This window comes from Talpa europaea, assembly GCF_964194135.1.
Source record: "Talpa europaea genome assembly, chromosome: 13".
NCBI lineage: Eukaryota > Metazoa > Chordata > Mammalia > Eulipotyphla > Talpidae > Talpa > Talpa europaea.
In genome coordinates this window covers 71,848,372-71,875,848 of record NC_140080.1, presented here as the reverse complement: position 1 = coordinate 71,875,848, position 27,477 = coordinate 71,848,372, and the positions used below count along the sequence as shown (strand labels likewise).

The 27,477-nt window shown below is 52.5% G+C and overlaps 1 protein-coding gene across 50 annotated transcripts in view; it reads left to right on the top strand.

Moving 5' to 3' along the window:
• CELF4 (CUGBP Elav-like family member 4) overlaps positions 1-27,477 on the top strand; it is a gene marked incomplete at both ends in the record, with an annotated part of 282,891 nt that overhangs the window by 237,646 nt on the left and 17,768 nt on the right. For 17 of the 50 annotated variants that reach the window (XM_084252937.1, XM_084252936.1, XM_084252928.1 and 14 more), the window contains 6 exons: positions 18,104-18,229; positions 18,691-18,770; positions 19,170-19,313; positions 20,508-20,655; positions 22,425-22,574; positions 26,396-26,461. In XM_084252937.1, the coding sequence (XP_084109063.1) occupies positions 18,104-18,229; positions 18,691-18,770; positions 19,170-19,313; positions 20,508-20,655; positions 22,425-22,574; positions 26,396-26,461 (714 nt within the window). Of the gene's footprint in view, positions 1-18,100; positions 18,230-18,690; positions 18,771-19,169; positions 19,314-20,507; positions 20,656-22,424; positions 22,575-26,395; positions 26,462-27,477 lie in introns of all 50 variants that reach the window. The other 33 variants (XM_084252947.1, XM_084252932.1, XM_084252933.1 and 30 more) reach the window with 6 other exon arrangements.

Below are 27,477 nucleotides of genomic sequence, written 5' to 3'. Positions count from 1 at the left end.
ATACACACTCTCGAGATGCGCCTGGACCCCAAGGCTCAGCCATGGTGCCCCTAAGGTCCTTGGCCCAGAATTCAGAGTCCAGCCTCTTGGGCTTCGCAATCTAACTCAAGCAGGCACCCCTAATTCTCCCCCCATTTGTCGAGTTGAGTTTTGAACAGACCCCTTCACCCCTGCAGGTCAGAGTCCCTTCTTCTCAGCTCCCACGGGAGCCAGCACCCTTAGTGGCAGCACCCCAGCCGACACCAGCAGATTGCTAAGTGCCTGGGAAGGCAGCTATTGACCCATGGGCCAGAGACCCTTGAGGGGCTCGACTCAGACCGCGTAGGTGAATCTCACAGGCATTATGCTGAGTGAAAGGAGCCAGGCACAAACAAGTACATAATGTATGAATTTCTAGAACAGGCAGAACCGAACTGGTGAAAAGTCAGAACACTGGGTGCCTTTGAGGAGGTTGGGATGCTGCCCAGAAAGGGTCATGAGGGAAACTTCTAGGGAGAAGGAAATGTTCTGTATCTTGATAAGAGTGTGGGGCACAATGCTATTTATATTTGCCAAAAATTAGTCAATTATAAGCTTACGATGTATATATTTCACTGTTGGTTAATTTTATCTTAAGAAAAAGTGGCATGTCCCAGAAGGAACTAAGGAGGGGTCAGCTGCTAAGAGGACACCCAGCCTCGTGGGGAACATGGTCTCCCACCCTTGTTAGGGCTGTGAGGCAGCTGCAGGCAGGAGGAACGTGATCTGATAAAGAAATTGCGGGGAAGTGTTAGAGGTTGACTACTGGGATGAAGTGATTTTGCATTTTAAAAGAGAATTCTGCAGACAGCATGCTTCCCCAAAGAGAGGCTGCTTGGTGGGACTCCAGACCCTTTGGCAGGCAGGCAGTGGGTAGGGTCTCCCAGTGCCCATATACACATGTCACCCCTTGAAGATGATCTGCTTTGTGAGGGTGATGGGCAAAATATATATATATATATATATATATATATATATATATATATATATGAGAGAAAAGGTTTGGAATTATCTCTCCATTTCTACAGCCTCTGATTTTCCCTGCCCCACTCTGGTCTCCCCCTTCCTGTGGACATCTCCCTACTTGAGTTTTGGTCCAGGTCGGAGCTCTTGCGAAGTCTGGTTTCAGTCTGATTTCAGTCAGGTGCGTCCAAAGGAAAAGGCTGAACGAGAGATTCTGCTTCCTGATTCAGCCCTTCATTTGGGGGAGGGCCTCTCTCATTCATTTCTGGCTCACCAGCCCTAAAACCCCTACTCTGCCCAGAATGACAGGAGACTGATCCCTGAGGGAATGATGCAAGATGGTGGGTGGGGCCAGTGGCAGGGGCAGCGCTCTGGGTAGCCAATGATACTTGTAGAAATTGAGGCACACCCCAAGGAATCCCCTCCCCCTTGCTCTCAAACTGCAGCCCCACAAATAAAAAGCAGACTGCCATTCACCCCCATGGCTCAGTGAGATGGACACAGACAGTGCTGGGGTTTTGGCCACCTCCCTGCCTGAGACCAGCCAATTACATCCACCCAGAAAGCAAACTGTAAACTGATATCCAGGAGAAAACCAACCTCTGCATGTCTTCTATCATCTTTAACTAAGAGACTGATCTTCGGGTTGGGAAAAATAGATAAGCATTGTAAATAGAGAATTAACATCCAAACATAGCCAGGAGGGCTGGTCCAGCCCTCTGCCACCTGGTGGCCCCTAGGTTTTGCCAGTGAGAAGGTTACAGACCACTGAAGAGAAGTCAGAAATCCCAGCACGTCCCTCTTAATAAGTTTTATTACAGCCTGCCAGTTGAGACTAATTTATTGCATAAAGTACCAGCAGTATATTTTTTTATTTGTTAATTAATTATCTCAAACAAAGGTGAAATTTATAAAAGTGTCCAGATATGGTGTAAAATCGCCTTGCAGCAGGAGATGAAATTATTACTAATATGGGATCAAATTATTACTGTATTGACTTAGTTACTTTATGACTTTGTAATGGATTTCTTCATTATTTTTTCGGGAATGTGGCATTCACGATTGCATTAAAGTCTGTTAATCTATGCAAATATCATTAGGCAACACTAATAACCAGGCAACTTTCCTCCATTTCAGGGAATGCACTAAGTACTTGGCCTGTGTGGGTCACTTTTGGATGCAGGGAGGGAGGAAGGGCAGCTGGCTTTTCCCTAGAAACAGTCTCCAGGTATAGCCCCTCCCCAGGCAAATGAGTGACACTTCTACAGCACAGCTTCAGGGTCTCAGAAAGGTTTTCTTGCCCCAAACCATTACACATCTTCCTTCCCGCTCCCCGATGTCACACTGAAGTGCCATTCCTTTGAACTGAGGCACTGGCAATCCTTGTTAAAATGTGCTGTCCTGGGAGGGAAAAAATCAGCTCATTATCTACCATGAATGTTCTAGAACAGGGGTTTGGGGAACACTCAGGACCTTGCTGCGTTGGCACAAAGGACTGGTCAGTTTTTATGAGAGCTAGAAAGGGGGTTGGACTTAATTATGACTGTTGTTTGAATAAGTTAGGATGTCCTCAGGGATACCTGTGGACCTTGGAAAGCTGATCAAGACAGCCCAGTGTGGTGTGGTAGATGTGGTGGCTGAGTAGAGGAAACTACCCTACGAGCTGCCCATTATTCAAAAGGATTCTAAATCCCAGGGCCTCACCTCACCCACCAGATCCTCAGGTCAGCCCTCTGCCTTTTTGTCCCCTTACAGCGGAGGCAGTTAAGATCAGGCTGAGTTCTCTGCCTTAATCATGAAGCTGACCGCAGCAGGTAGGAACCAAAATCAAGCCCCTTGCCACCAAGGCCAAGGTGAGCCCTCACTTTATCCTTGCTGGAGGTAGGCCCTGATCACACCAGGCTGTGTGGTGGAAAGAGATGTGTCTATGGGTCCAGGCTCCCTTCCCCACTTTGACCATTCTCAGACGAAACCTACACATCAATATATGGGTTACAGCTATTTTTCATTCAAACAGCCTGTATTGAGCATGAGCTATGTGGGAGGTACATCACCAGGCATGCCCAATAGAGAAAAGACAGAAAGTGCCTTTCCTGGCATCAACAGAGATGCTAACTCATAGCTTTTAACAGAAAGCCATCGTGGTACTCAATCATTCTCAATCACCAAAAGATGAGCTTGAGACTCAGCTCAGACAAGGACAGATACCAGCCCAGGTTGCAGTTTTAAGGAAATCAGGGCTAGAGGACAGGTTCTTGTCCGCAGGTCTGGGGTGCTCCTGGCCACCCCCTACTATGCCTCCCTCTGGGTGGGTGACTCGAGTTCTTGCAGATGAGGTGGGGCCAGACCAGGGAGTCTCTACAGCATCCCCCCTCCTGGGAACAGCATGCTCAGACTTTTCAAGGTTAAGGAGCCACTTTTAACATCAAAAATTCATCAGCAACCCCCTTCCCTTGACAGATGTTTTACTTTGAGTATCTATTGTTTGAGAGAATGCAAAATGGCAATAAGCTACCTTGAATTCAGCAGTGCTTTTAAATGAATTGGTATTTTTTAAATCCCAACAGCATCCATGTGCATTTGAAAAATAGTCACATCTACCTAGGAGTGAAGTAGTTCTGATGCAGTCAGCAGACAAAGCTTGAGGTGCCCAGGACCCCAAGGTCAGATGACACTGCTGTCCTAGGCCATAGCAGGGTGAGGGGGCTGGGGGACACTCCCTGTGGCCACTAAGGGAGGGTCCTAGGCTGAAAGTCATTGTCATTTCCTTTTTCTTCTATTCCTCTCTCTCCTCTTCCTCAGCCTAAGCCCAAGGGTGGGTGAGGGTTCCTTGCTGGGCTGGCTGTAACCCATACTTCCTGTTGCTCATACACATCTGTCCCTACCATTTATCCTGTTACTGGGGGGGCGGTGGATACTGTCAACTCTCCAGGCCAGCCCCCTCTCCCTGGCCTCCCCAGCTCAGCATCATCACAGCCCTGCTCCCAGGCACCCAACCCCTATCACCTTGCCCTCTCTTCTCAACCTCTAACTCTTTCCTAGACCTGTCCCTTCATACTACCCCCTTGGTGTCTGCTCTTCCATTCTAGAGCACCACAGGCTTCAATGTTTATCTGGTCCTTTGATCATAAAGGACACTGATTTCTGGCAAAATCAGTCAGGCATGGAGCCACTGCATTTCAAAGGGTTCCCCGTAGAGGGCAATGCTGAGTATAAAGGTGTAGAACCCAAAGATGGCATTCCAGGCACTAGGGCAAGCACCCCCTCTCCTCCCACCCCATGAGTCACAGGATGGCACAGCTCTCAGAGATACTGGTGCCGATCCACCCATATTTACGTGTTAGCCTGTCTGAACCTCAGTTAACTGATCTGTCAAATGGAGCAATGACTATGTTCTATTGAAGCATGGTAGTGAGAAGTGAGCAGAATACATGCCAGTGTCCAGCTGGCACAGAGCTGACTGTCAGCTCACCACAAGGACCGCCCCCTACAGAAGAGTCTGACCATGGCATGAGAGAACTGGAAGGGTGAACCAGTGAACTGGGCTATTTGCCCTCTGCCTTCCTGCCCAGGTCACAGCAGGGTTGGGGGGAGGGCACAGTATTGTCAACTCCGCAGCCCCCTTAAGACATGTTGGTGTGAGCGTTTAATCTGGACTTTCAAAACCAATTTCTCTACCAAAAGGGCACTGGAGTCAGGTACCATTCCCAGGTTTCTTTCTGCCTTCCCATGCCCCCTGCCTAGCTCTTCCCAGAGAAAGGAGTCAGGGCAGCCTGTCCTCAGTGAAGCCCAGCCAGGCAGGCTCTGCATGCTCCACCTTGTCATCTCCCATCCTGCTCTGCCCTTCCACCACTGGGCGATTCAGGCCCTAAATAGGAAGCATCTTGGCCCAAGGACCGGGATTACTCGGTACATCTCCCAACACAGTATCTTGCACATGGTTTGTTGACTGACTGCGTGCCTGACTGGTGATTAGTAAAAAAGGCCCAGAGCTGGCGAACAGGTTTCTGAAACATGGAAGATCCCCTTTCTGCCACTTTGTTAACTAAACTTCATGATAACCAAATATTGCCAATCAGAAGGCCTCAGGGGGTCCCCTTGAATGACAAGGGCAGGCTCCCCTGTTGTTAGCAATGCCAGCCACACTCCCATAGGTTACATGCTGCTGCCCTTCAGTTTGCGCTCTGGAGGAAACTGACACTTGTCTCGCTATCACATTAGAAACAATACTGCCTTGTGAATTGTGCTAGATCCCAGAGCCACCTGTGCTCTGAGCTCACCAGAGCTTCACGACCATCTGATGAGCCGGACAAGGGGTGCCTTGGATGAGAGCCGGGGAGCCAGACCACTTGGGTTCAAATCCTGGCCCTAATGTTTATTAGGGAGCCCCAGAAAATTGCCAAACCTCTCTGTGCCTCGTGTTACTCACCTGTAAAATGGGCTGTCAGTGGTACCCACTTCATAATTCGAAGCTCTCCAAGCAGTTCTTGGCTGGCAGCAAGCTTCAGGATGAATCAGCTATCATTGTCCTCTGAGCACCTGGTCCCCGACTGAGGGAATGAATGGAGGCATCTGCATATGACATATGGGTTGACACCTGCCAGTTCACTGCAGGGGCCAGCCCAGCCCACCCTCTCTAAGAACCAACTTGCACTGTCACATCGGAGGGCAAGGCCTTGGCTGTTGAGGAGCTTGCACTGTGGGGGAGAGAGGCAGGTCTCCACCCCAGCAAGGGAGGTTCTCATAAGGTACACTGGGGGCGCAGGAGGTGACCCCACCAGTCAACAAACTCAGGGAGATCGCACAGGAGAAGCCTCAGGTATCCATAAAACGAGCCCCACAGCAACCTACACTTCCCACAATCGCTCAAAAAGTATGGAGGCTCAGAGACCCACTAGTAAGAGAAATCAGGTCAAAGCAGTTCTCGCGAGAGCAGGCTGCCCTCCACAGGTGTGTATGGCCGTGACCAGATTTCTAACCTTTTGCATTTAGAACCCATTATCTGCAATTCTCCAAACTTCTTGGCCATCCATCCGTTCCTTCACCCACATTTACCTATCACTATTTATGTGCCATCGATCATAAATTTATCTGCTCCCTGCAATCATTTTTCTCTCATCTGTGTATCTATCATCCAACATTTAATCTGGATATCTAGCCTCTATTCATCACGTCTGCCATCCATCCATCTCCGTGTCTATCTGGAGTCCATTAGCAGTCATGAGTTAACACAGTGTGTACTTAAGCATGGGCCGTCTGAGTTCTGTGCGGAGCGGGTGGGGGCAGCAGTGACTCCAGGAGGGCTGGAGTCACCGGAACAAAGATGGATGGGAAGGAAAGCTGATGGCTGATCAAAGAGAGGCTTGGGGTGCCCCTCTCAGAGCAGGGCCGGCCTGACGGACAGGAAGGAGAGGTACACAAGAGAGAAGAGGAAGCCTGTGAAGCCATTAGCAGGGCAAGCCTCATGCTGACCCCCATAATTCCCTGCACCCTACCTTCTTAAATTGGGATAATGAGTTTCCAAGCTGTCCCTGGGGGGATACCCAGGTTTGGGGCAGAAAAAGTGTGTGCTGCCTTATGCCTAGCACCAGCAGGCACGACTGCAGTCTGAAGGGCGACCTCTTACAGGCAGGCCAAGGGCCAGAGAGACAGTGCCTGAGGAAAAAAGGCCAGGAGATGCCCCGTGGGCCAGGAGTGGAGGCCAGGGTGACTTCAGGAAGTGTCACCCCTGCCTGGGCCAGGTGCTCTGAAGACTCCGCCCCCCTGGTGGTGCAAGGGGTTAAGACACAGCACTATGAAGCTATCTGCAGCATGAGTTCCATCTCCAGCCAGGGATCTACCCACATGGCACGGAAGACCTCTCCTGATTCACCCACTGCTCCCCTCAGCAGTGTATTTCAGTAGATCTCCCTGTTCTGCTCCCCACTCCACCTCTGGTGAATCCTCTCACCCTCCACACCTCTCACACCTCTGGCCTGTACCCCAGTTCTTATATGCATAAATAAATAAATTTTTTAAAAAAGAAAAGCCTCCACCCCACCATGGTCACCAGAGGTCCTGAGAACGGCAACCTCTGGGGTTAAGTGGGACTCCTCCTGCGTTAGGCTAGTCGGGTTGACCTAAGGCTCTTGTACCTCTCCAGGGAGACAGGCAGCAGGCTGTCCACTCAGGGGGCTGCTCTCCGCCTGTCAGAGGGACAGGTGTGCTCCGCACTTCGTTCAGCTTTGTGTCTCGGCGATGACGGGAGCTGAGGAGTGGGCCCATAACCACCCACTTTCTCCATGAGGCTGTGGGTAGTTGAGTCACAGCTGGGAGGATCTGCGGACGCGTGATGGGCAGCTGTGCTAGGGTTAGAGGCGGACGTGTGGCCAGGTCACCCACAGCACGAGAGTATCCTGTGACCACACAACGTGCAGCTCTGCTGCCAGCTCACAAGTTCTTAAGGGCGTTCCTTGGTCTCTCCTCCCTTGCCCCAGCCCCCACCCCCACCCTGTGGCCCGCCCTGCCCCTAGCCCTGTCCTCCACTTCCTCCCCTTGCTGGAGAAAAGCTCTGCTTTGTCTGTCTCCTTGAAAGCTGAGGACAAACTGGCCATAATTTATGCTCCCACATGATATAAAGGAAAAAAGGCCCCATTATGCTATAAATTATCCTGTGATGGGTGAAATGCTGGAGAGCGTGCCAGACGCCAGCGGAAACCCCATTAGACAACAGGGTTCGGCTGCCGAGAAGTCCCCACAGAACTCCGGGCCGTCTGTCGTGTGCCGTGCGCCTGGTAAGGATAATGTAGCAGATCAAATGTATAATCAGTTACCTGGAGAGACACGGCACACTGCTGCCGGCCTGCCGCCCCCGCGAAAGGTGACTTCTGCACGGAGCCACCGTGCTGCCCAGACTCCCGCGGGAGGCCTGGTGGGAGCTCACAGACAGGAGGGTCTGGAAGCCAGAGGAGGCAGCCGGGGCTGCAATTTGGCCTCAGGACCCTCACTACGTGAAGCCTACCTCCAGGACTCAGCTTCTGCCTTGAAGGGGAATGAGGAGTCACTTCACCACCCCAAGTAGTAAACCCCAAATTCTAGTCCTATCTCCCAAGCATCCTTCATGGAGGGCATGGAGCCGAGGACATGAAATCACACCTGTGCCCTGGACAGGCACCAGGGGACTGGAGGGCAATGGGCCAGTTAGTGGGGTTCTGCAGCAAGTCAGCTTTCCTATGTGGAGAGCAGAGGGGACTGTGCAGTTTGGACCTCAGGAAGGAGAGGGCTGAGGACTCCTCAGGAAAGAGCTTTACTGCCTTTGTCCCCCAGGAGACTTTAAGACAGCGAGGCTTTGGGGAGGGTTTGTGAGCAAGGCTGGGGAAGGCCTGGGAGGCACACCTGAGGGAATGGGCAGGAGCTTTGGAGCCCAGGTCCCCATGCCCCAGCCTTCACCCTTCCAGGCTCTGAACTGAAACCCTGGTCCTCAGGCTTTGTGGCAGGAGAGTGCAAAGGTGGAGGTTTGGAGAGAGAAGAGAGGTACCTCCAGGCAGCACCACCTCTCCTCAAGAAGGGCAATAACCAGAGCCCCGGGGGGAGTCAGTCTGATCAGCACTGCCAGGGGGAGCACAGGTTCTGTGTTGGAAGAGTTGGGCCCATTGGCTCTTGTCGCCAAGGACTGGAGTGACAGAGACTTGATGAGCCTGGGTGTCCAGAGGGCCCACAGAAGACCCCACAGGTGTTATAAATTAGGAGTTAGGCAGAGTCAAGGGAGGACATGGTGGGCAGTGAGAGTGGGCACAGGCCAGGAGCCAGGATCCAGGGTCTGAGTCCCAGAACAAGCTTCCAGTAGTCAGAGGGGAGGGACCAGTTTGGAGACTTGAGGAAGGTGTTTAAATCACAGTGAGAGGGAGAGGGAGGAAGGTGTGCTGCGTGAGCATATGTGCATGAGTGTGCACATGTGCATGGTCACACACGTGGCTGCTTATGAGTGTCATTGCTACTTCCTCATGCCACTTGCTCTTTCATGCCTCCTGCTTTTGGATGCTGCTCCCTGGCCTGGGATGTCCACCCCTTTGCCTCTTCCACCTGGTAAGCCCTGCCCATGAGCCCCTTAGGGCCCAGCTCCAAACCACATGTCCACAGACTTCACTGCTCCAGACTCAGTGCTAGAATCCTGGCTGGGGCCCATTCATCTCCAGGGCACACTCCAGGATTCTGAGGTCAGCCCCTTGTCCCCTGCACCCACCCTCCTGTCAGACCCATAGTAGTTCCACCCCCTATATTCACTGAGCAAGTGCTTATCGATGCCAACAAATATTTATTGAGTATCTACTAGATTCCAGGCACTGCAGACACTGGGCATTCAGTAATGAATGAAATGGACCCATAGCCCTGCCTCAATGGAAGGGAGTCTGGAAATCAATGTGTAATTGAGTAAAATAAGGTGATACATGTTATGGAAACAATATAAGAAAGAGGACAGGAAGCATGAAGGTTGTGATTTTTTTTAATTTTTTAGATTTATTTTTGCATAGAAGAACTGGGGTGCAGGCCAGAGCTGTGGGAGGAAGACAGAGAAGGAAGCAGAACAAGCAGATCTACTGAAGTACACTGCTGAGGGGAGCAGCGGGTGAGACAGGAGAGGTCTGCTGCACCATGTGGGTTAGTTCCCTGGCTGGGGATCAAACTCAGGCTATATCTGTGATAGGGCTGCAACTTAGCCCCTAGGCTACCAGGGAGGCCCCTGAAGGTTGTGATTTTAAATAGGGTGTCCAGAAAAAGTTCATTGAGAGGGTAACATCTAAGAAAGGCTTACAGGAGGTGAGGGCTCAGCAGATGTCTAGAGCAGGAGCCCTGAGACATGAGGAGGAGTCAGTTCAAATGCCCTGGAGCAGAGGGGTGCATGGGGTGTCCCTGGAACAGCATGGAGGCCCGAGTCTGGCACAGAGGGATGGAGGCACAGGAGAGAAATGGATGTGAGAGAGCCCGTGGTCTCTCTCAGGTCATTTGAAAACTTGGGTGTGTTCTCAGTGAGATGGGGGCACCATGAGGTGCCATCAGGGGAGAGACAGGACCTGTTCTGGATCTTCACTGACTCCTCGGGCTGCTATGTGGAAAGCCCGCAGCAGGGACCAGGGTGATGACCAAAGATAGTGAAGAGATGACTCTCACTGCCTGCACCCATCGTGGAGTATTTGGAAGGCAGAGCTGGCTGAAGGGATGCAAGTGGGGTGTGGGGTGGGGGGGGGTGCGGGGAGCACTGGATGTCATTCTCTGCTCTCCTGTCTCCTCCCACCGCAACATCAAACAGTTCCCTTCTGGAGAGAGCGCTGCAGATCAAGGCCTGACACTGCCTTCCCCAGGGGCCAGAGCTGGCTGAGGGTCCACATTTGCATCCCTGGTGGAGAGGGAGCCCCATCTGTGGGGCGGGGCACAAGCCAACCCACCCCCAGCTGCCTTTGATCTAGTTTGATGTCTTCTTCAGCCTTCTCCCTAGGCAAGAAGGCTTTTATCCCTAGGAGGCAGCTCCGCCCAGGCTGCATCCCAGGATCTGGCTCTGACACAGTGCTGTGTGTGTGTGTGTGTGTGTGTGTAAGGGAGGGGGGGCAGGGGAGGGGGCTGTTCCTCTACTTATTGGTTCACTTCACACTGAGAACCCTTCTAGGCCTGGTCCATGACTCCCTGTCCCAGATGGAGGGACTGCCTCTCCGGAGCGGCACTGACCTTGTCACACCAGGCAGCAGAGGAATCTAAATCCAGGCCCTTACCCTGGTGCAGACAATGATGCTGGATGCTGCTTGCATCCACCAGAGAGCGGCAACTGTGCAGTTCTCAGGCACAAAGGAGTTGGGTACAGAACTCACATCCCTGTTCACCACCCCCCTACTTGGAAGGCAAAACTGAGAAGATGCGCTACCTACCTGGGGAAGTGCCCACCCAAAGGAGGCACAGCAAACCTCCCTGGTCGGAGCGGGGTCAGGGGAGGATTGGCAACCTAGGAAAAGACAGATTTAGATTCAGATGATGGGTTTGATCCTTGCTTGACCCTCAGGAGACATGTGTGCTGAACAGGCCTGGATGGGGAGAATTTGTGGCATCTTCGTGGTTTCCAAAACTCTGCAAAGGGAAGTCTGGCTTCTCAGTCTGGCCCAGGTTGGCATGACTATTCATTTCAGTGTCCCTGGGGGTTCCTTCCACACCCTTGGGTGTGAGGGCAGCCATCCCTATGGGTCACCTGTAGTGATGGCTCTAATGACACTATTGAGCAGGTACTCTGTGCCAGGCCCTGTGCTAAACAGCTCACATTCATCAGTTCATTTCTTCATTCCAACAGACCTATGAGGTAGGCGTGTGTTTGCTCTGCCCCTATTACAGGCTGGAAACAGAGGCTCAAAGAAGGTTGATGATTTACATAAGGCCACACAGTCAAAAAGTGGTAGAACCAGAATTTGACAAACAGCCTCAGTTACCATCTGGAGAATGCACCACTCCCCAGCCCTTCCTGTCTAGTTGGTGTCTTTCATCCTCTTCAACAGAGAGCCTCCCTATCCTGTCTACCTGAAATCAGGTAGAAGGAAGGGACCTTCCTCCTCAGAGTCACTGCCTATGGCTCAGGCACCGAGGTTGTCTCCAGGAAGAGCAGATAGTCCTGGGATCCAGGTGGCCCCCAGCAAATTAACAGCCTCAGAGACACCAGAGGATCTTGCACAAGGGGATTCTCAGAGCTTCAGTTTCTGCCTGCCACTGAGGGGCAGGTGCATGGAAACTAGGGGTTCATGCCCTTTCTGCCCACCCCCAGGGCCAAAGTTTCCAGAACAGAAGAGAAGCCCTCCACTGCATCATTGGAATGCATCTAGAATTCTCTTCCTATTCCCCCGACTGCTTGAGCCTCCAGGGTCCCAGAGCAAAGTGCCCCTTGCTAACCTTGCCCTGCATTTCCCACCCAACCAGGACCCCCAGGTCTCCTAGCCACCCCTTTGCCCAGCCCCTCACCCAGAGTTCACCCTGGCCCCTGCCTCCAAGTTCTCCCTGGCTCAGGTCCCCCCACAAATCCTCTCTCAGCAGCTGGAGGGAAAAGAACAGTAAAAGTCGATTGCAGCAATAAAAGGCATTAACCATCTGAACACTTGTCCACAGTGCCCCAGCAGCCGTCTATCCTTAAGCAGGAAATATTGTTTAATGCCGATGGTAATGAGCGAATCAAATTTTGAAAATTAAACCGGAATTTGAGCATTAGCACCAGGGCTCTGGCATTTGGCAAGTCAAGTGGCACTGCTGCCACCCGCCTCCTCCTCCCTTGGGGCCCACTCACCCTGCACACAAGCAAGATACTCCTGCAAGCTTGGGGGCCCCTAAGGCATTGCCCTGAACTATTCCGGATAGAGAAAAGGCTGTCCTAAGGCTGACATTGGTGTCATGTTTCTTTGTTTTCTGGACTCTCCCTTTAAAATGCAAATATTTTCAGCCAGAGCCCCTTCTCCCCTGACACCCTGAGTGACACCCTGGGTCTTTCTCTCATGAAAGATCGGATGAAGCACGAAAGTCTGGTAACTAGACTTCACTGTCTTTTCATAAGCACCTATGTCCTTCTGGGAGGTGTCACCTAATAATTTTATAGGTTGGGAAACTGAAGCTCAGAGTTAGATTGGAGTTCTGGAAAAATAAAAAGACTGCAGAGGCCCCAGGAATAGGGGGTGGGCAAGTTAGTGGAGATGGGGGGAGGGAGCAGGTAAGAAGCAGCAGAACAAGCAGCCAGATTCCTCCTGGATCCCTGTTTTGCAAACCCTGCCAGAGCCAACACCACTCGGGAACAGTGAAAGGGCTCCCTGCCACCTCTCAGCCTTTGCTCAAATTGATGTGGGTCTGGAATGCCTTCACCCATCCCCTGGACACCAGCGCACATTCTCCCAGAAACCCTCAGGGTACAGCCCTTCCCCAACTGGTCTCCTCTGCTAGTGCATGCCTGGGCCAGGCCTGTCAGTCCTCCTCTCTCCTGGGGGTAGAAAAAGGGGGGAGGGGAATGTGTGTGAATGGCTGACATTTGGGCCGAAGACTGGTTTCTTTGAGGATCTCAGCCATGCACCTCCTTCTCTGATCAAGGAAAGGCTCTAAGACTCATTTCAGACTCTGTTCAGTCAAGCTCAGACATAATAAGTGTTTGATAAATGTTTGCTGAAGGAGTAACCAGAATGTAGACCCAGGATGTCATGTACTCTGGTCCAGTCCACCTGACACAGAACTGGGTACTTTCCAGACATTATTTTACTGACTTTCCACACCCACAGCTCCTTGAGGTGTAGGGGTGCAGTGAGTATAAGCCATGCCCCTTCCCCAGCAGCAGTGATAGGACATCAGGGTGCGGAGTGTCAGTTGTCTTCTCTGGGTTCTGGCAAGGCTGGGACTAGCACATTCTGTTGCCTGTGTGTGTCACAAGCCTGCTCCCCAGAACCCCAGGTTCTTACTCACACACACAGCTACTGTCATTCACATTTAAAAAGGACAGGAAGGCAGAAGCAAGAGGTTATAGGATTAGGAAATCAAGAGACCCCAACAGATTGGTTATGTGTGTTGGGGCTCCCTCTCTGCAAGGAATTCATCATCTGAAAAAGAGTAGGTCTTGCATTATCTGAGGTCTGCCCTGCTGTGCCACTCCGTGTGGGGAGAGCACACCACAGGGGCCATGGTGTGACACCCCTGCTGGCCTTTGTCTCCTTTGCGATCTTGTTTATTGTGGATGGATGACTGCTGTGGAAATGGCTCTTGGAACAGTGTCTGACACAGAGAAGGCTCTCAGCAAACAGTGTTGAATGACTATAGGAACTTCACTTCTTGAGCAGGAGGACCCCATGTGAAAACTCAAGGGTGGGGGAGGTTGAAGTCTCTGCATGGCACTCAGCATCACTGGCAGGGCCCATGCATCTGACAGTCAGTGTTAACCTGTGTTGGGAGCCAGGTTCAGTCCCTGGAGTCAAATGATATAAAGCAGCCACCCCCTGCTGTAAGCTGGGCCATATTGTGAGGGAAACCCTGGGTTTTAGACACTAGCCTCCACTCACCCCCACTTCTCCCTGCTCCCACTCGGTCCCAGTGACCTCCCATCCAAAGGCATTTTAGCCCATTTCAGCCCTGGTTCTGAGGCCTCTCCTGGCCTCATTCCCCGTCAAGCTGGCCTGCATGGCCCAGTTCCAGCAGTACCTGTCTGAACTTCTCAGAGCAGCAGAGATACCCCCAGAGTCCAACTGTGGGAGGAAGTGGGTTCAGACGGAGGGTTTCCCAGGGAGTGTAAGGGCAGCATAAACTTGGCATCACACAGGCAGGGAGCCTGTGGTCTGGGGCTGCTCAGGGGTCTGTGTCTATGCTGGAGGCATGGGAACTGGCTGGGAAACTGAGTCATTCTCTAAGACTGTAGTTAGGTTGGTATCAGATATGACACCAGCCAATTGGTCCCACAGCTTAGGAACAGTGTCTCAGGAAAATGACCATAGGGGAGGTGGGCATGAGTCAGAGGTTATCCATCTCAACTGAGCAGCCTGAGTCTAGTCCAACCTGTTACTTCAAGTGCAGGCCTCACCCCCTCTCCCAAGATGTGACCTCTCCCCTCTCTGACCCACAGCAGGGTTAGACCCTCTGACCAAATCAGAGCTGGGCAAACCAAGGAGTGTAGGGGATGGAACTCCATTTCCTTTTCCTCCTACATAGAGAACCCCACACAATGGTCAGCACCATTGTCATCACTGCTGACCAGGCTTGGCCTCAAAGCATCTCTTGGAAGCCTAACACCCACCAGGAGGCCTGATTATTCTCATTTTACATACATAAAAACTGATTTGGGGAGTAGTTACACTGCCAGAAGACAGGGGAACCAGGGTTTCGACCATGGGCCTGGGGCAGGAGGAGGCGTACATGCTGGGACTCAGTCCTGGTCTTCAAGACGAGCGTTAGCATCACTGGGCCAGGACCAAAAGCCAACCGGAAATGAGAGGGCAAGATCAACATGTCTGAGATTCTAGAAACCAGAGATTGAGTTGTGACTCATTCAGTAACAGCTGGAGGCAATGAATCTGGAGCCAGGTCTCCTAGGTTTCTTACAGCCTTCCAGAAAGGCAAGGCCAGTTGTTTCCCAAAGGAGAATCCTTATGGGCAGAAAGAGCAGGAGCCTGGTCACCTCCTCATTTGGAAAGTCCTGAAGAAGAAAGGGCTCAGTTAGGCATAGAAAGGGGAACTGGTGCTAACGCAGACATTCCAAGGAGGGGAGGGGAAAAAGGCAAAAGGAAAGTGGCTGGATAGAAAGGCACGTGTGGATGAATTTTAATGCAATCAGAAAGCTGTCATAATGCTAATAAAGGAATATATTCAGACGTCAGGAGAGAAGCCGAGGAGCTGCGGAGCCGGCATTTAAATCAGATGCAGGCGGAGGAGGTGACTTCTCTTCCCTTCCTTTTTCTTTCCCAGGGAGGAGAATTTTTAAGCTCAAGGGCCAAGGGACTAGCAGGGGGTGTGTTTCGCTTCTTTGTCTTTCCGGAAATCCCATTTAATGGCTCCTTAAAAGGCACTGGGGGTGGAGGCAGCCCAGGTGGCCTGGAGAGCGCTTTCAGACTTCCAGAATCTCCTGGTCCACTTCAGTGAAATGTGGTTGCTGCCTCCAGGAGTTAAACAAAAGCTCCTGCTCCCTTCTCTCCTCTGTCTCTGCCCACTCGTTCTTCCCATCTCTTCTCTCTGCTCTTGGTCTGTTTCTAATTCTTTTCCCTCTTTTTGTCTCCACCATTTTCTCTCCCTCTGCAACTAACACCACTTCCCCCAACCCCATCTCTCCTAAACTTCACCCCCTAACTTTCTCCCTCCCTCATGGTTCCCCAGACTGCTGCTCCCCTGACCCAGATGTTGGAGTGGGTGAGCTCTGCAGATGGGATGGGGGTGTGACCAGCCCTTCCTTGGGCCAAGAAGGGGTTCCTGCAGGGCAGAGATCCTGAAGAGGAGCGCAGAGGCCTGAGGGTTTCCTTTCCTTTGCTCTAGACTCCAAGAGAGCCCTCGGGTGTATGTGAACTCTCCTGGCAGTGCAGGAGTATGGCTATCTAGGGCAGGAGGTACCAACCAACCCTGAATACAAAGAGACATGGTCCCAGAGTGCCTTGCATTTAGAGGAAATCAGGCAAGGCTGTTTGCAATTTGAGGTGTATATTTCAGCAGCCTTGACTAGTGTGTGTCAGTCATTCAAGGGTCAACAAACAGCTAGTGATCGCTGAGCACTGCTGCCACAAGGGACCCTGTTCCAGCTACTAGGCTGCATAACAATCTAGCCCCAAATTGAATAGTGTGAAACAACCAGCTATTATGCTCATAGATTCAGCGGGTCAGGAGTTCAGAGCAGCAGAGCCAGGTAGGCCTGTCTCTGCTCCAGGATGTCTGGGGTTCAGTTAGAAGACTCGATGGTTGGAGGCTAGAACCCTCTGAGGACTCACTTACTGCCATGTGTGATTGTTGATGTTGGCTGTTAACTGGGAGCCTGCATGCCTTTCTGTGTGGACTCCTAGCGTGGGCTTGTTGGGGGTCCTTCATAATATGGTGGCTGACTTCTACAGAGCAAGCATCCCCAAAAGAAGAGAGTAAAGTGTAAGCTGATCCTTTTTATGACCTAGGTGCGGAAGTCAGCTGACATCATTTTTTAAAAATTCTTTATTGGTTAGAGCAAGCCCTGATCCCGTTAAAGGGGAGGGACCATAGACCCCACCTCTCTGTGGAAGGAATGAAAGTCACATTGAAATAAAGGCTTGGAGACAGGGAAAGTTTTGTTTTTTGTGTTTTTTTTTAAGATTTATTTATTTATACAAGAACCAGGGTACAGGCCAGATGCAAGGGAAGGGTGAGAGGATTCACCAGAGAAAGAGCAGGGAGCAGAACAGGCAGACTGACAAAATATACTACTACTGAGGGTAGCAGCGGGAGAGATAGGAGAGGTCTGCTTCGCCATGTGGGATTCTCGCCTGACAGCCGGGATCGAACCCGTGCTGCAGAGGCTGTGGATGGCTTCACAGTGCATAGTTCAACTGCCTGCACCACCACAGAGGCCCATCAGGGAAAGCTTTTTGTGGTCACTTATTGTTGCTGTATATTCACAGCCTAGTGTCACCCTAAGCACACAGCCTGTCACCCTAAGCACACAGCTGAGTGGTGTCAACAAACTCCTGGGTACTCCATATAAATGAGGGGGCTGCTGAGGGAACACAGTCCTCAGCAATAGCTCACTCAAAGTACACAGGGCTAAATTTTGCATCATGAACAAACAGAAAGGAACAAGAGAGGGGCACTAGGTGGAGGTAGACACATGTGAGACAGAAAGGTGTGCCCTTGGAATGGCATAGGGCATATATTCATTCACTCCATACTCTCTCTACTGGGGCATACAGCTGCTTCCCTAGAGAGGCTTGGTCTCTTCCCCTAGGGAGCATACATGGGCAGGGAGGGACCTAGATAGAACAAATTACATGAGCAAAGCAGTAAAGACTTGCTCTTCGAATTCTGGGCATTGGGAGTGAGGGGCTGAGACGGGGAATAAAGAAGAGCTAGAAGGAAGGGTCTTGAAGACCAGAAAGCATTATTAAACTTAGATCTAGAAGACAAGGGCTCAGCTGTGAGGTGTGGAGGGGGTGCCAGTCAGGAAAACAGCATATGCAAAGGCCCTGTGGCAAAACTGCCTGCTGTGAGTCATTTTTGGTGTCTGTGGGTTCCAGTGGCTGAGGAAAACATGTGTGTAAGAGGAGGGAGGAAGGACGAATCAGCGTGCTCTAGGTGGGCCGTGCGCCAACAGGTGGCACTGCTTCCTCAATGTGCAGTCTGTCCTCAAAAACAGGACAGGGCAGTCGCTGCAATCCAGCTCCAGCTTGACACACCTTTCCAACTGCCCCCTCTGGCTAAGCCCTCTCTCTCCCCTCAAACCCCTCACACCGTTGTCCCTCCCCCTCTAGCTATGTCGCCCGCCCTTGCTACTCCTACCTCTCCAGCTACGAGCCCCTGACCCATTCCTGCCCAGCTCCTCCCTGTCCCCCATAACCTTTACCCTCTGGCCGGCGTGCCCTCAAATCCCCGGGCCCGCCCCCGCGCTGCCCGGCCCCCTGGCCCGGGTAAGCATCTCCTAATTTTGTTCCAGAAGATAGAAAACTCTTCGTGGGCATGCTCAACAAGCAGCAGTCCGAGGACGACGTGCGCCGCCTTTTTGAGGCCTTTGGGAACATCGAGGAGTGCACCATCCTCCGTGGGCCCGACGGCAACAGCAAGGGTGCGTGGGTGTGGGAGTTGGGAGTGGGGCGTGGGAGTGGGCCTGGCGAGGCTGCGCTTGCCTGAGGGTGGAGCCCGAGGCCCCTGGAACTCAGGGCTTGGAAGGACTTGTGAGCCTGGGACGGCTGCTTGGAAAGGGAGGAGAGATTGCTCCTGGGGGGATAAAGGCTCCCAGCCACATCCAGAAGTGGGGGTGGGGGGTGGAGGGTGGGTGGGAAAGGGGCGGCTAGACTTAAAAGGACTCTTAAGTTTCGGGCCTGTCCAGGTCTTTTCTGTTTTGTGTGGCTCTGTCTCTGTTTCTTGGTGTGTCTCTTTCTCTCTCAGTCTGTGTCCCACCCATTCTGCTTTCATCTGGGATGCGCCCTCTCCCCTTTGGCCCATCGGTCTTTGCCTCTAAGCCCCCTGCTGGTCTGGCCCTCCTCTGGGCCTTCCGCTGGTGACTCAGGCGCTCCTGTCCCCCAGGATGCGCCTTTGTGAAGTACTCCTCTCACGCTGAGGCACAAGCCGCCATCAACGCTTTGCACGGCAGCCAGACCATGCCGGTGAGTGTGGCCACCCCTTGGGTTGCTGGACAGGGCAGAGACAGAGACCTCCCCACCACCCCACACAGCCTCTTAGGGACCTGATCACCCTCTCAAGAGTTCTCCTCAGTGCCAAAGGCGCCCTGCTTGCACAGTCTGCTTGAAACCGGAGTGCATTACTATTATTCCCACTTCCTAAACAAAGACACTGACTGAAGTCTGAAGATGTAGAAGGACTGGCCTGAAGTCACTCAGAAAATGCCCTCAGATCCTTAGGCAAATGGCAGGAGCAAGCCTTCCCAACCTCCAAGCCCCCATAGTGCCCCAGGGAGAAGGGCGGGTGGACCCGGGCCAGGGGCACAGACAGTTGGGAGCCAAGGCAGCCTGGAAAGAGGGTCTCACGTGCCGTCTCTGTTTCAGGGAGCATCATCCAGTCTGGTGGTCAAGTTCGCCGACACAGACAAGGAGCGCACAATGCGGCGAATGCAGCAGATGGCTGGCCAGATGGGCATGTTCAATCCCATGGCCATCCCCTTCGGGGCCTATGGCGCCTATGCACAGGCAGTAAGTGGAGGCATAGTAGGGTGGGGAGACGGTGGAGGGCAGGGGTTCTCCAGCTCACTCCCCGCAGATCCCTAGAAAGGAAGGACACCCAACTGTGCTGACTGAGAGTCCTATACCTGGCTCAGAAAATACATCATCCCACCCTGGGCAGTGAAGAGAGGTCAGAAGCTAACCTAGGGGTAGGCACCAGAGGGCTTTAAGAGAAAGCTAGGATGGTTGCCAGGAGAGAGCAGGTTGCTGACCTGGATCTTAAGGGGATGAGCTGGAGAGAAAGCCTCCAGGCAGGGCAACAAGGTAGGCTACCGGGGGCATTCCCCTGCCAGTTGACTCCTAGAAGAACTCCTAGAAGAAGGGAGGATAGAGGTTTAGATGTTTGGTTGTCATGTCCCCACCCCTGTCCCTTCTCATAGAAGTATGTCCTCAGGCCTCCTGGTTACTCTAGCAGGGGTGTTGTGAGGAGTCCCAAGGCACTCCACACTCCCCCTATAATCTCCCCATGCCCTGCCTCAGACCACTGGCCCACTTTTTTCATTTATGTTGGGGAGCCTTCTGCCAGCATCTACCCTGATTAGCCTCCAAGACTTGTAACCACACCCCACACCACGGGTATAACTGAAGTAGGCCAGTGTTCAGCTTCTAAATTTGTAAGCTCACCTCCCTTATTTAGCAACTGTCCACACATGACCAGTTTAACCAACCTCTCCAGTTGGTCCCCACTAACTATTCTGAGAACTTTAGGGTTACCTTGAGTTCTTTTCACAACTCTCCTGTCACTTCTATCCCCAAAGACTCCAAGTTAGGACCATTTTTGACAGAAATTCAAGCTAAATGAATTCTGCAGAGGCTTATCCAACATGTCTGTAGAAATTTGGGAGGCAATTCCACGAATGATAGGCCTATCCCAAGGCTGACGAGCACGCATGGAACCAGTCCCCTTCCCCCACCATCTACCACAACTTGAGAGCCCCGAAGACCCTACCATTATTTTTGAATATAGTTCTCTCTCAGGGGGTGGTCTCTAATAGCCACTGAGAACAAGGGCAGGAATTGAACAAGTATCAGGGCTCTCAGGGGAAATGTGTCTAAGCTCCCTAGTACTCAGGCCTGGGATGTTGGCCTCCATTGCTGAACCCCTTGGTGGGGAGGGCTGCCTCCCGGAAGTGCATGATATTTTTTCCACTCCCTCTGCCCCAGCTGATGCAGCAGCAAGCGGCACTAATGGCATCAGTCGCGCAGGGTGGCTACCTGAACCCCATGGCTGCCTTCGCCGCCGCCCAGATGCAGCAGATGGCAGCCCTCAACATGAATGGCCTGGCGGCCGCACCCATGACCCCAACCTCAGGTGAGCTGGGGGTTACCAGCCCAGGACCTGGCCAAGCAGGAGAACAACCCGACCCAGGCTGGGACCTTTGGCTACCAGTGGATCATCCTGTGGCCAGAGCACATGGTATCTAGGTGCAAACAGCCCTGATACTCTGGCAGTTTGTCTCAAACATGTTCTGATCCCTGGGGACCCAAGGGAAAATGGCATGTGTGTCCCATGCAGTCCATAATATGATTTCAGGGTGATGATAATTTCACTCAAGTTGATTAGTCATGTCAGTAAGCACTTCACCATGATCTCCGTTGTAGCTATCTGGAAAGGAGTTAACATGGAAGCATCTCCTTTTGAGGTCTGAAGGGAGAAGAACATTGCCCATTCTGTGTCCTCGTTTGGTCCCTGGTCCCTGTTTACCGAACTTAGGCTTACTGAATTTTTCCAAGACAGTTACAAAAGCAAGAACCCAAGAAATATCAAAGAATGGTGGGCTGGAAACAACCCTGCTCACAGAGCATGCTTTCAGTTGGATCTTGACTACTGTCCAGTTCAGTGATTCTCAACCAGGGGCAATTTTATCCTGTCCTCCCGACCTCAACCCTCTCCCTTGACATCTGGCAATGTCTGAAGACATTTCTAGTTGTCACAAAATGGGGGCGTGGAGTACTGCTATAATCTAGTCAGTACAAGCTACTGTAAGCATCCTACAATGCACAGGACAACTCACCATAACAAAGAAATGTCTGGTCTCAAATGTCAGTAGTGTCAACATTGGACCCTTGTCTATTCCCGAGATCTGACCTGACACTCCAGGTTCTCATTCACCAGGTTTCCTTGGCCCTCTGCACTCAGGCCATTATTGCAGCCTTCCTGATATCCAAAAGCTTGTTCCCCAGTGAAAGCCACAAAAGACTGCCATCTCTAGATCCAACTTGAGCACCACCCCACAGCTCTGATTCCCAACTTAGGGATACTCTTGACTAAAGGCCAGAGTTAGGTCCTGTCCACAAACAGAGCTTGCTTCCTACATGAAGAGGACAGGCCTTTTCAGTCTCAGGCCTCAATACAGTCACCACACCATCTACGCAAGGAGGGCACAGGCTATTGTCATCTGACCCCAACTGTACCCTCGTCACAATGATCATCACCACTGCCTCAACTGGAGGAGACCAAGGTGACTACTTCGTGTATGAATGTGGCTGGGGCTGGACTCTGCAAAGGCCTCTCTCTCTCTCTCTCTCTCTCTCTCTCTCTCTCAGTGCAAGGGAACACCAAAATTAAGACCTCCACTACCCCAGTAGCAAAACTCCTTTGTGAGGAGGCAGATCAACCATTCAGTAATCTAGAGGAAGTAAGCTGAGGCAGCAAGTTAGAACTCCCTTCGTGGCTGAACAAGGACCAGCCCATGCTGACTTAGCTGGTGTGAGCAAGAACCACTGAAAAAGACTGAAGAAAGATAAAAAATATTATTAAAGTGAAGAACACTGAGAACAGTATGTGTACTATAGGCCCAAGGTCTAGTGGTCAGTGGTCAGTGGTCAGGGATGTCTTCATGGGCTAGGTGGGATTTGGACTCTGTCTTAAAGGATGGAAACAATTGGAATGGGTGGAGTCACTCTTTACATGGAGATATTCCAAGGCATATTCACAGGTAGGACTTATTTGGTGTATGAATTCCAAGTCTATCCCCAGTTCCTTGGAGTTTTCTGGGTGGAACTTCATGGTTTGGCCTGCCTCACCTTTGTTCTGCTTGACTCCCTCTTTCTCCACCCCTCCCCACCTCTGGAATTAAGGTGGCAGCACCCCTCCGGGCATCACTGCACCAGCCGTGCCTAGCATCCCGTCCCCCATTGGGGTGAACGGCTTCACTGGCCTCCCCCCACAGGCCAATGGGCAGCCTGCTGCGGAAGCTGTGTTTGCCAATGGCATCCACCCCTACCCAGGTGAGCATATCTAGCAGCCCTTCCTTTCCCATGCAGCATACTCCCCCACTCTGTCCCTGCCCTTACTGTTTTAACAGAGAATGTGTGGCTCTGCCCTCTGCTCATTCCTTGGCAGAACCCTGAATGTGATCAGGGAGAGCCAGCCTGCTGTCCTCCCTCAAGGAGCTCCTTATGGGATAAGGGAAACAAAACTTTCATCCTTGGGGAGGTGTCAGTCTGATGTGTGAGAAAGAGCGCCATCCCTGGGCTCCCTCAGGAGAGAAAAGGGTAGATGCAGTTACAGAATCAGGTAGAAAAATGTAACTGCAAGTTAATTGAGTGTGAATTTGACCCATAAGAAGTGAGGGGGTAGAAGCTAAAAGATGCATCATATTTGCTGTTAAGTAGGAAAAGACTTTAGTGACAGGAGTGGTGGTTTGTGGATTGGCATTCTGGCAAGTACATACCAATTCAGTCTCGGAGCAGAAACAAAACAATAAACCCTGACAGCTCCTGAGCCTTCCTTTCATGGACACAGGAAGCTTCAGGAGGCCTGTTTCTGATTCACTTTGGTCCTCTCAAACACAGCACTTCTGTGGGGAGAGTGTCCAGTTGACTTGGAGTAGCCCCTCTCTCTGATCTCAGGATGCACCGACATCAGAGCAGGAGGCTGGGCCCCAACAGAGCCCCAGTGTAGACTGGCAAGGGGCAGAGGACGCTATCCTCCTCGTGGGAGGGCAGATGGTGAGGTTACTCATGAGATCCCCATGAGTATTAGTAAGTGCCCAGTCTGTGCCAAATTAAAGGAGATCCCAAGAAGGAAGGCAAGACCTAACCCTTAGAAGTCATAATTCAGGGGGCCTCCCTGATGGCTCAAGGGGTTGAGCACTGCACTATGAAGCAATCTGCAGCCTCTGCAGCATGAGTTCGATCCCCAGCTGGCCAGGAAGCTACCCACATGGCGCAGCAGACCTCTTCTGACTGGCCCGCTGCTCCCCTCAGCACTGTGTTTCAGTCAGTCTGCCTGTTCTGTTCCCCGCTCTATCTCTGGTGAGTCCTCTCACCCCCTGCATCTCTGGCCTGTACCCCAGCTGTTGTATGCATAAATAAATAAATCTTTAAAAAAAAAGTCAAAATTCAGTCAGGAACAAAATATACAATGACAGAATGCAGAGACAATTAGGTAGAACAGCGTTTGATCAAGAGTGAATGCTAAAGGATTCAAGTGAAGGGACAATTCTGTTGGCGGAGGAAGCGCAGCAGAGCTCCCCTGAGAACAGCTGGAGAGGTGCCAAAGACTAAGGAGCACATGCCTGTGCAGGGGCTGTCCTGGAGACCCAGGGCAGGAGGACCTGCCCGTCAGGGGAAGGGGGTATAAAGAGGTTGGCCCAACTAAGGAAGAGGAGGTCAGCCTGGGGTATGTCAGCAGGGGCAGTGTGGGTAAAAGAGCACTCCCCACTTAGGGTGCCCTTCTGAATCCAGTATGTGACCTTGTAAAACCACAGATGCCCGGAGATTTTGTGGACCATGTCTCGACATTCAGAATATAAACATCCCAGTGGCAGAGTACAAGGTTATGGTGCTGGAGAGCAATAAAGGACAGTTTTTTGACTTTGAACTTTGAGTTGTTCCTGATCCCTCCTAATGCCCCACAGCTCACCTGTCAGTGCACAGAGAAGAGACTCAGGAAGTCTAGAGAGGGAAGGGGCAGGGCCCAGGGCAGCGGAGTGTAGTTCAAGGTAGAAGACTCTGGGCTGTTGAGGGAGGGAGTGGAGGGCCTTGGCAAACTGGAGGGCGAGAGACCCCGCCAGTCTCAGACTCCAAGGCTCCTCCTGCCTCGGGCTCCTGGGCTGGGAGATACAGTCTCCGGCACATCTGGGTGGTTTATTTCCCCCTCCTCCTTGCCCACAAGCCCATCTGGATCTTTGGATTTTGACAAACCTGTTCCTTCCCCACCCCCACCAGCATCTGTGAGCTGTTTCCCTCATTGAATTTGGAAATGTTTCTCTCCCCCATTTGTAACAATCTGCCACATCCCATAAACAATTCCCTGCCAGAGCAGGAGGGAGGGATAGAGGGAAGGAAAGGAGAAAAGTAGTACATTAAAAAAATTAATTTACCATCTTTAAATGCGGAGTTTGGAGCCGCTGTAATGAGCGAGATCCTTCAAAATGTTCACTCTTTGGCAGTTACTAATGAGGTCATTAAGCAGAGAAGTAGAGAGGGGTCTCGGAGTGCTTTTCTCCACTTCCTAGCCCCAGGTAGCTTCTCCCTTCGCGCCCCTTGCTCACTGGGGTCGTGTTGGAAATGCACAGTGTGGCCTCTCTGCCACATGGCGCCCCGAGGGGGTGGGTCTCCCAGATGTTAGGGAGCCTTCATTCATCTTGCGGGTTGCAGCTCCCTGGAGCACTGCTGTGAGCCTGGCACTGTGCTCTGCAGCTGCCGCAGGGGATGTTTGCACAGGGCACCAAATGGTGTGGCCAGGGGAAGGGACACCTTTCTCTAATTTGCATTAAAACATTATGTGGGTGAGCAACTGGGTAGACCAGGGGTGGGCTAGATGTGGCTCTCCCTCCAGAGTTGAGTGTGGTGGAGGAGTCAGGAGAAGACATCAGGAGGGAGGGGAGACCACCCCACCAAGCACTACTGGGAGCGCCAGTCTCTAAGGAATTGTGCCCCAGGACTTTCCTGGGTTCTCCTGAAACCCAGGTGCTATTGTGGTAGAATGTTATCGAGAGTTTCAGGATGAGAGCTCAGAAGGGACACTTGGGGATTCTTACTGCCAGTTAGTTTGGCTGACCTGGGTCACCAACAGATAAGCCCAGATAGCTTTCTTCTTGGCACCCTGTGTTACCCAGTTTGCCCCCAGATATACTCATGTGTCCTCATCCACCTCCCTGGGCCTCCCAGACCAGCCCTCTCTGTTATTTATCATTGACCCTGATCATCAAGGCCCCACTGGCCTGTGCTCCAGGGGGTTTGTCGCAGCTTCTGCAGACAAGCAGAAGTTAACCGGGCTTTTTCCCCAGGCAGCTGCCCCAGGTTTCTTGCCCCAGTATCAGCAGAAGGGTCCTCTCCTTGCACTGGACAGTAGATAATACCCTAGGCTGATAAGATCAGGTGGGAGGAAGGTCCTTCCTTAGTCTTCGGGTGCCTCAATTTCTGTGGGTTCCACTCCGCTCCCAGCCTGTGAGATAGATGAAATAGACCTCATTATTTGTGGCCAGTCCCTGCTGAGAGTATCTCAGGTATGGCCTAGGTGTGGAAGACCTCCATGCCTTGTGCCAGCTCCCTAAGAATGAGGGAGGGGGGTCCCTCAGTTTGAGCAGGCATTGGGTGCCCCAAGATGTCAGAATGGCAAGCTGAGGTCTCCTGTGCCCTTTCTTTCACCCAGCTTGGACCTGCCCCTGCTGTACTTCTGCTGAGATTAATGAGGATGAGAGAATCCTCCTGACGACCAGTAACCCCGCTTTCCCACAGCCCTTCCCTAGAGCCTGTCCCTCATGGTCAGGCACCCCTCTGGTATCTCCTTCCCAGCCCTTCTCAGCCTTCTGCATGAGCCACCCATGCCCTCCCACCTTAGGCCAGCTGCAGCCTGCCTCCCCATTTGGGCGGGCAATCTTCTCCCTTCTTACTTTTTACCCTGGGATAGAGGTGGGGGGACCCCAATAGGGCCCAGCCACTCAGGGTTCCTGTGTCAGATGTCCCATACCTGTGTCAGATGTAGACACTACAGTGGTTGAGAAGAGCCCGGCAGCCACAGTGTCATCTCCATGGGCATGGTGGGAGCGGGGCCTGTTTGGGTGGGCACCACTGACCTCTGCCTCCTTGGCTCCCTGCAGCGCAGAGCCCCACCGCCGCGGACCCCCTGCAGCAGGCCTACGCTGGAGTGCAGCAGTATGCAGGTCGTTAGTATCCGTGCGCCCCCATGGTCTCCCCACCCCCGGGCACCAGGGCCCCCTCCCCACTCCAGGCTTATGCGGGAGAGGGAGGCAGCATGGGGTGGAGGAGGGGGGTGGAGGGAGATGTGGTTGAAGGAGGGAGGACTACCTTGGCAGAGACCCCACCCACCCACCCAGGCCGCCTCCTTCTCTGCCAGCCACCTGATGTTCAGGCAGAGTTCGCCCAACATGGCAGGGTGCCCTGGCCATCAGAGGTGGTTAGAAGGTCGGACGAGTTGGTAAGCCAGGCTGAAACTTTGACCTTGCTGTGAAGTTACCCCTCCTTGAAGCCAGTTTCCCTTCCCTGTGGTGCCACCAGGGCCAGTTTGTCCAGGATCACACAGCAGAGAGGCTGAAGGGTGGGAGGGTGGTCAGGTCTGAGCGCTGTTCCCTGCAGTCCAGTCACTGACCAAGAGCCATAGATGCCTGGGTTTAAGGGATGGAGAGACCCTGATGGGGAGCACTTCCCACTCCTGCCCCCCACAGTCAGGACACAGGCAGGAGGAATGGGGGTTGAGCAAGGATGATGGGAACAGTGAGGATAAGCAGCCAGAGGTCGTAAGAAAAAGAGGCAAGAAGAGTCTGGTGCTATCACGTGACCCCGCGTCACTGAATGGGAAAGCGAGGAGCCACTGCAGGAGGCCCATGGCGGGCTGTCACCATTCTCCTCTCCCTCTTGCCTGGAACTGGGTCACACGCATGCACACACACGCACACACACTCCTAGCATGATCACCACCTCCCAACTAGTGTCCTGTCATCCAGCTGGTCAGGGTTCTTCCTCGTTGTGGTTAGAAGATCCAGCAATCGCTCTCTTGAGGGTGATGAGACTTTCTGGCCCCTGGGGACTCAGGTGACACTGGCTTCCGACCCCCGGAGCCCAGGGAAGCTCTTTCAGCTTCTGGGTCCCCCTCCCCCAAGCTCTCACCCAGCCAGGCTGAGGAGGGGTCACGACTCCTGTCCCACCTCTGGCCCCTTCCAAT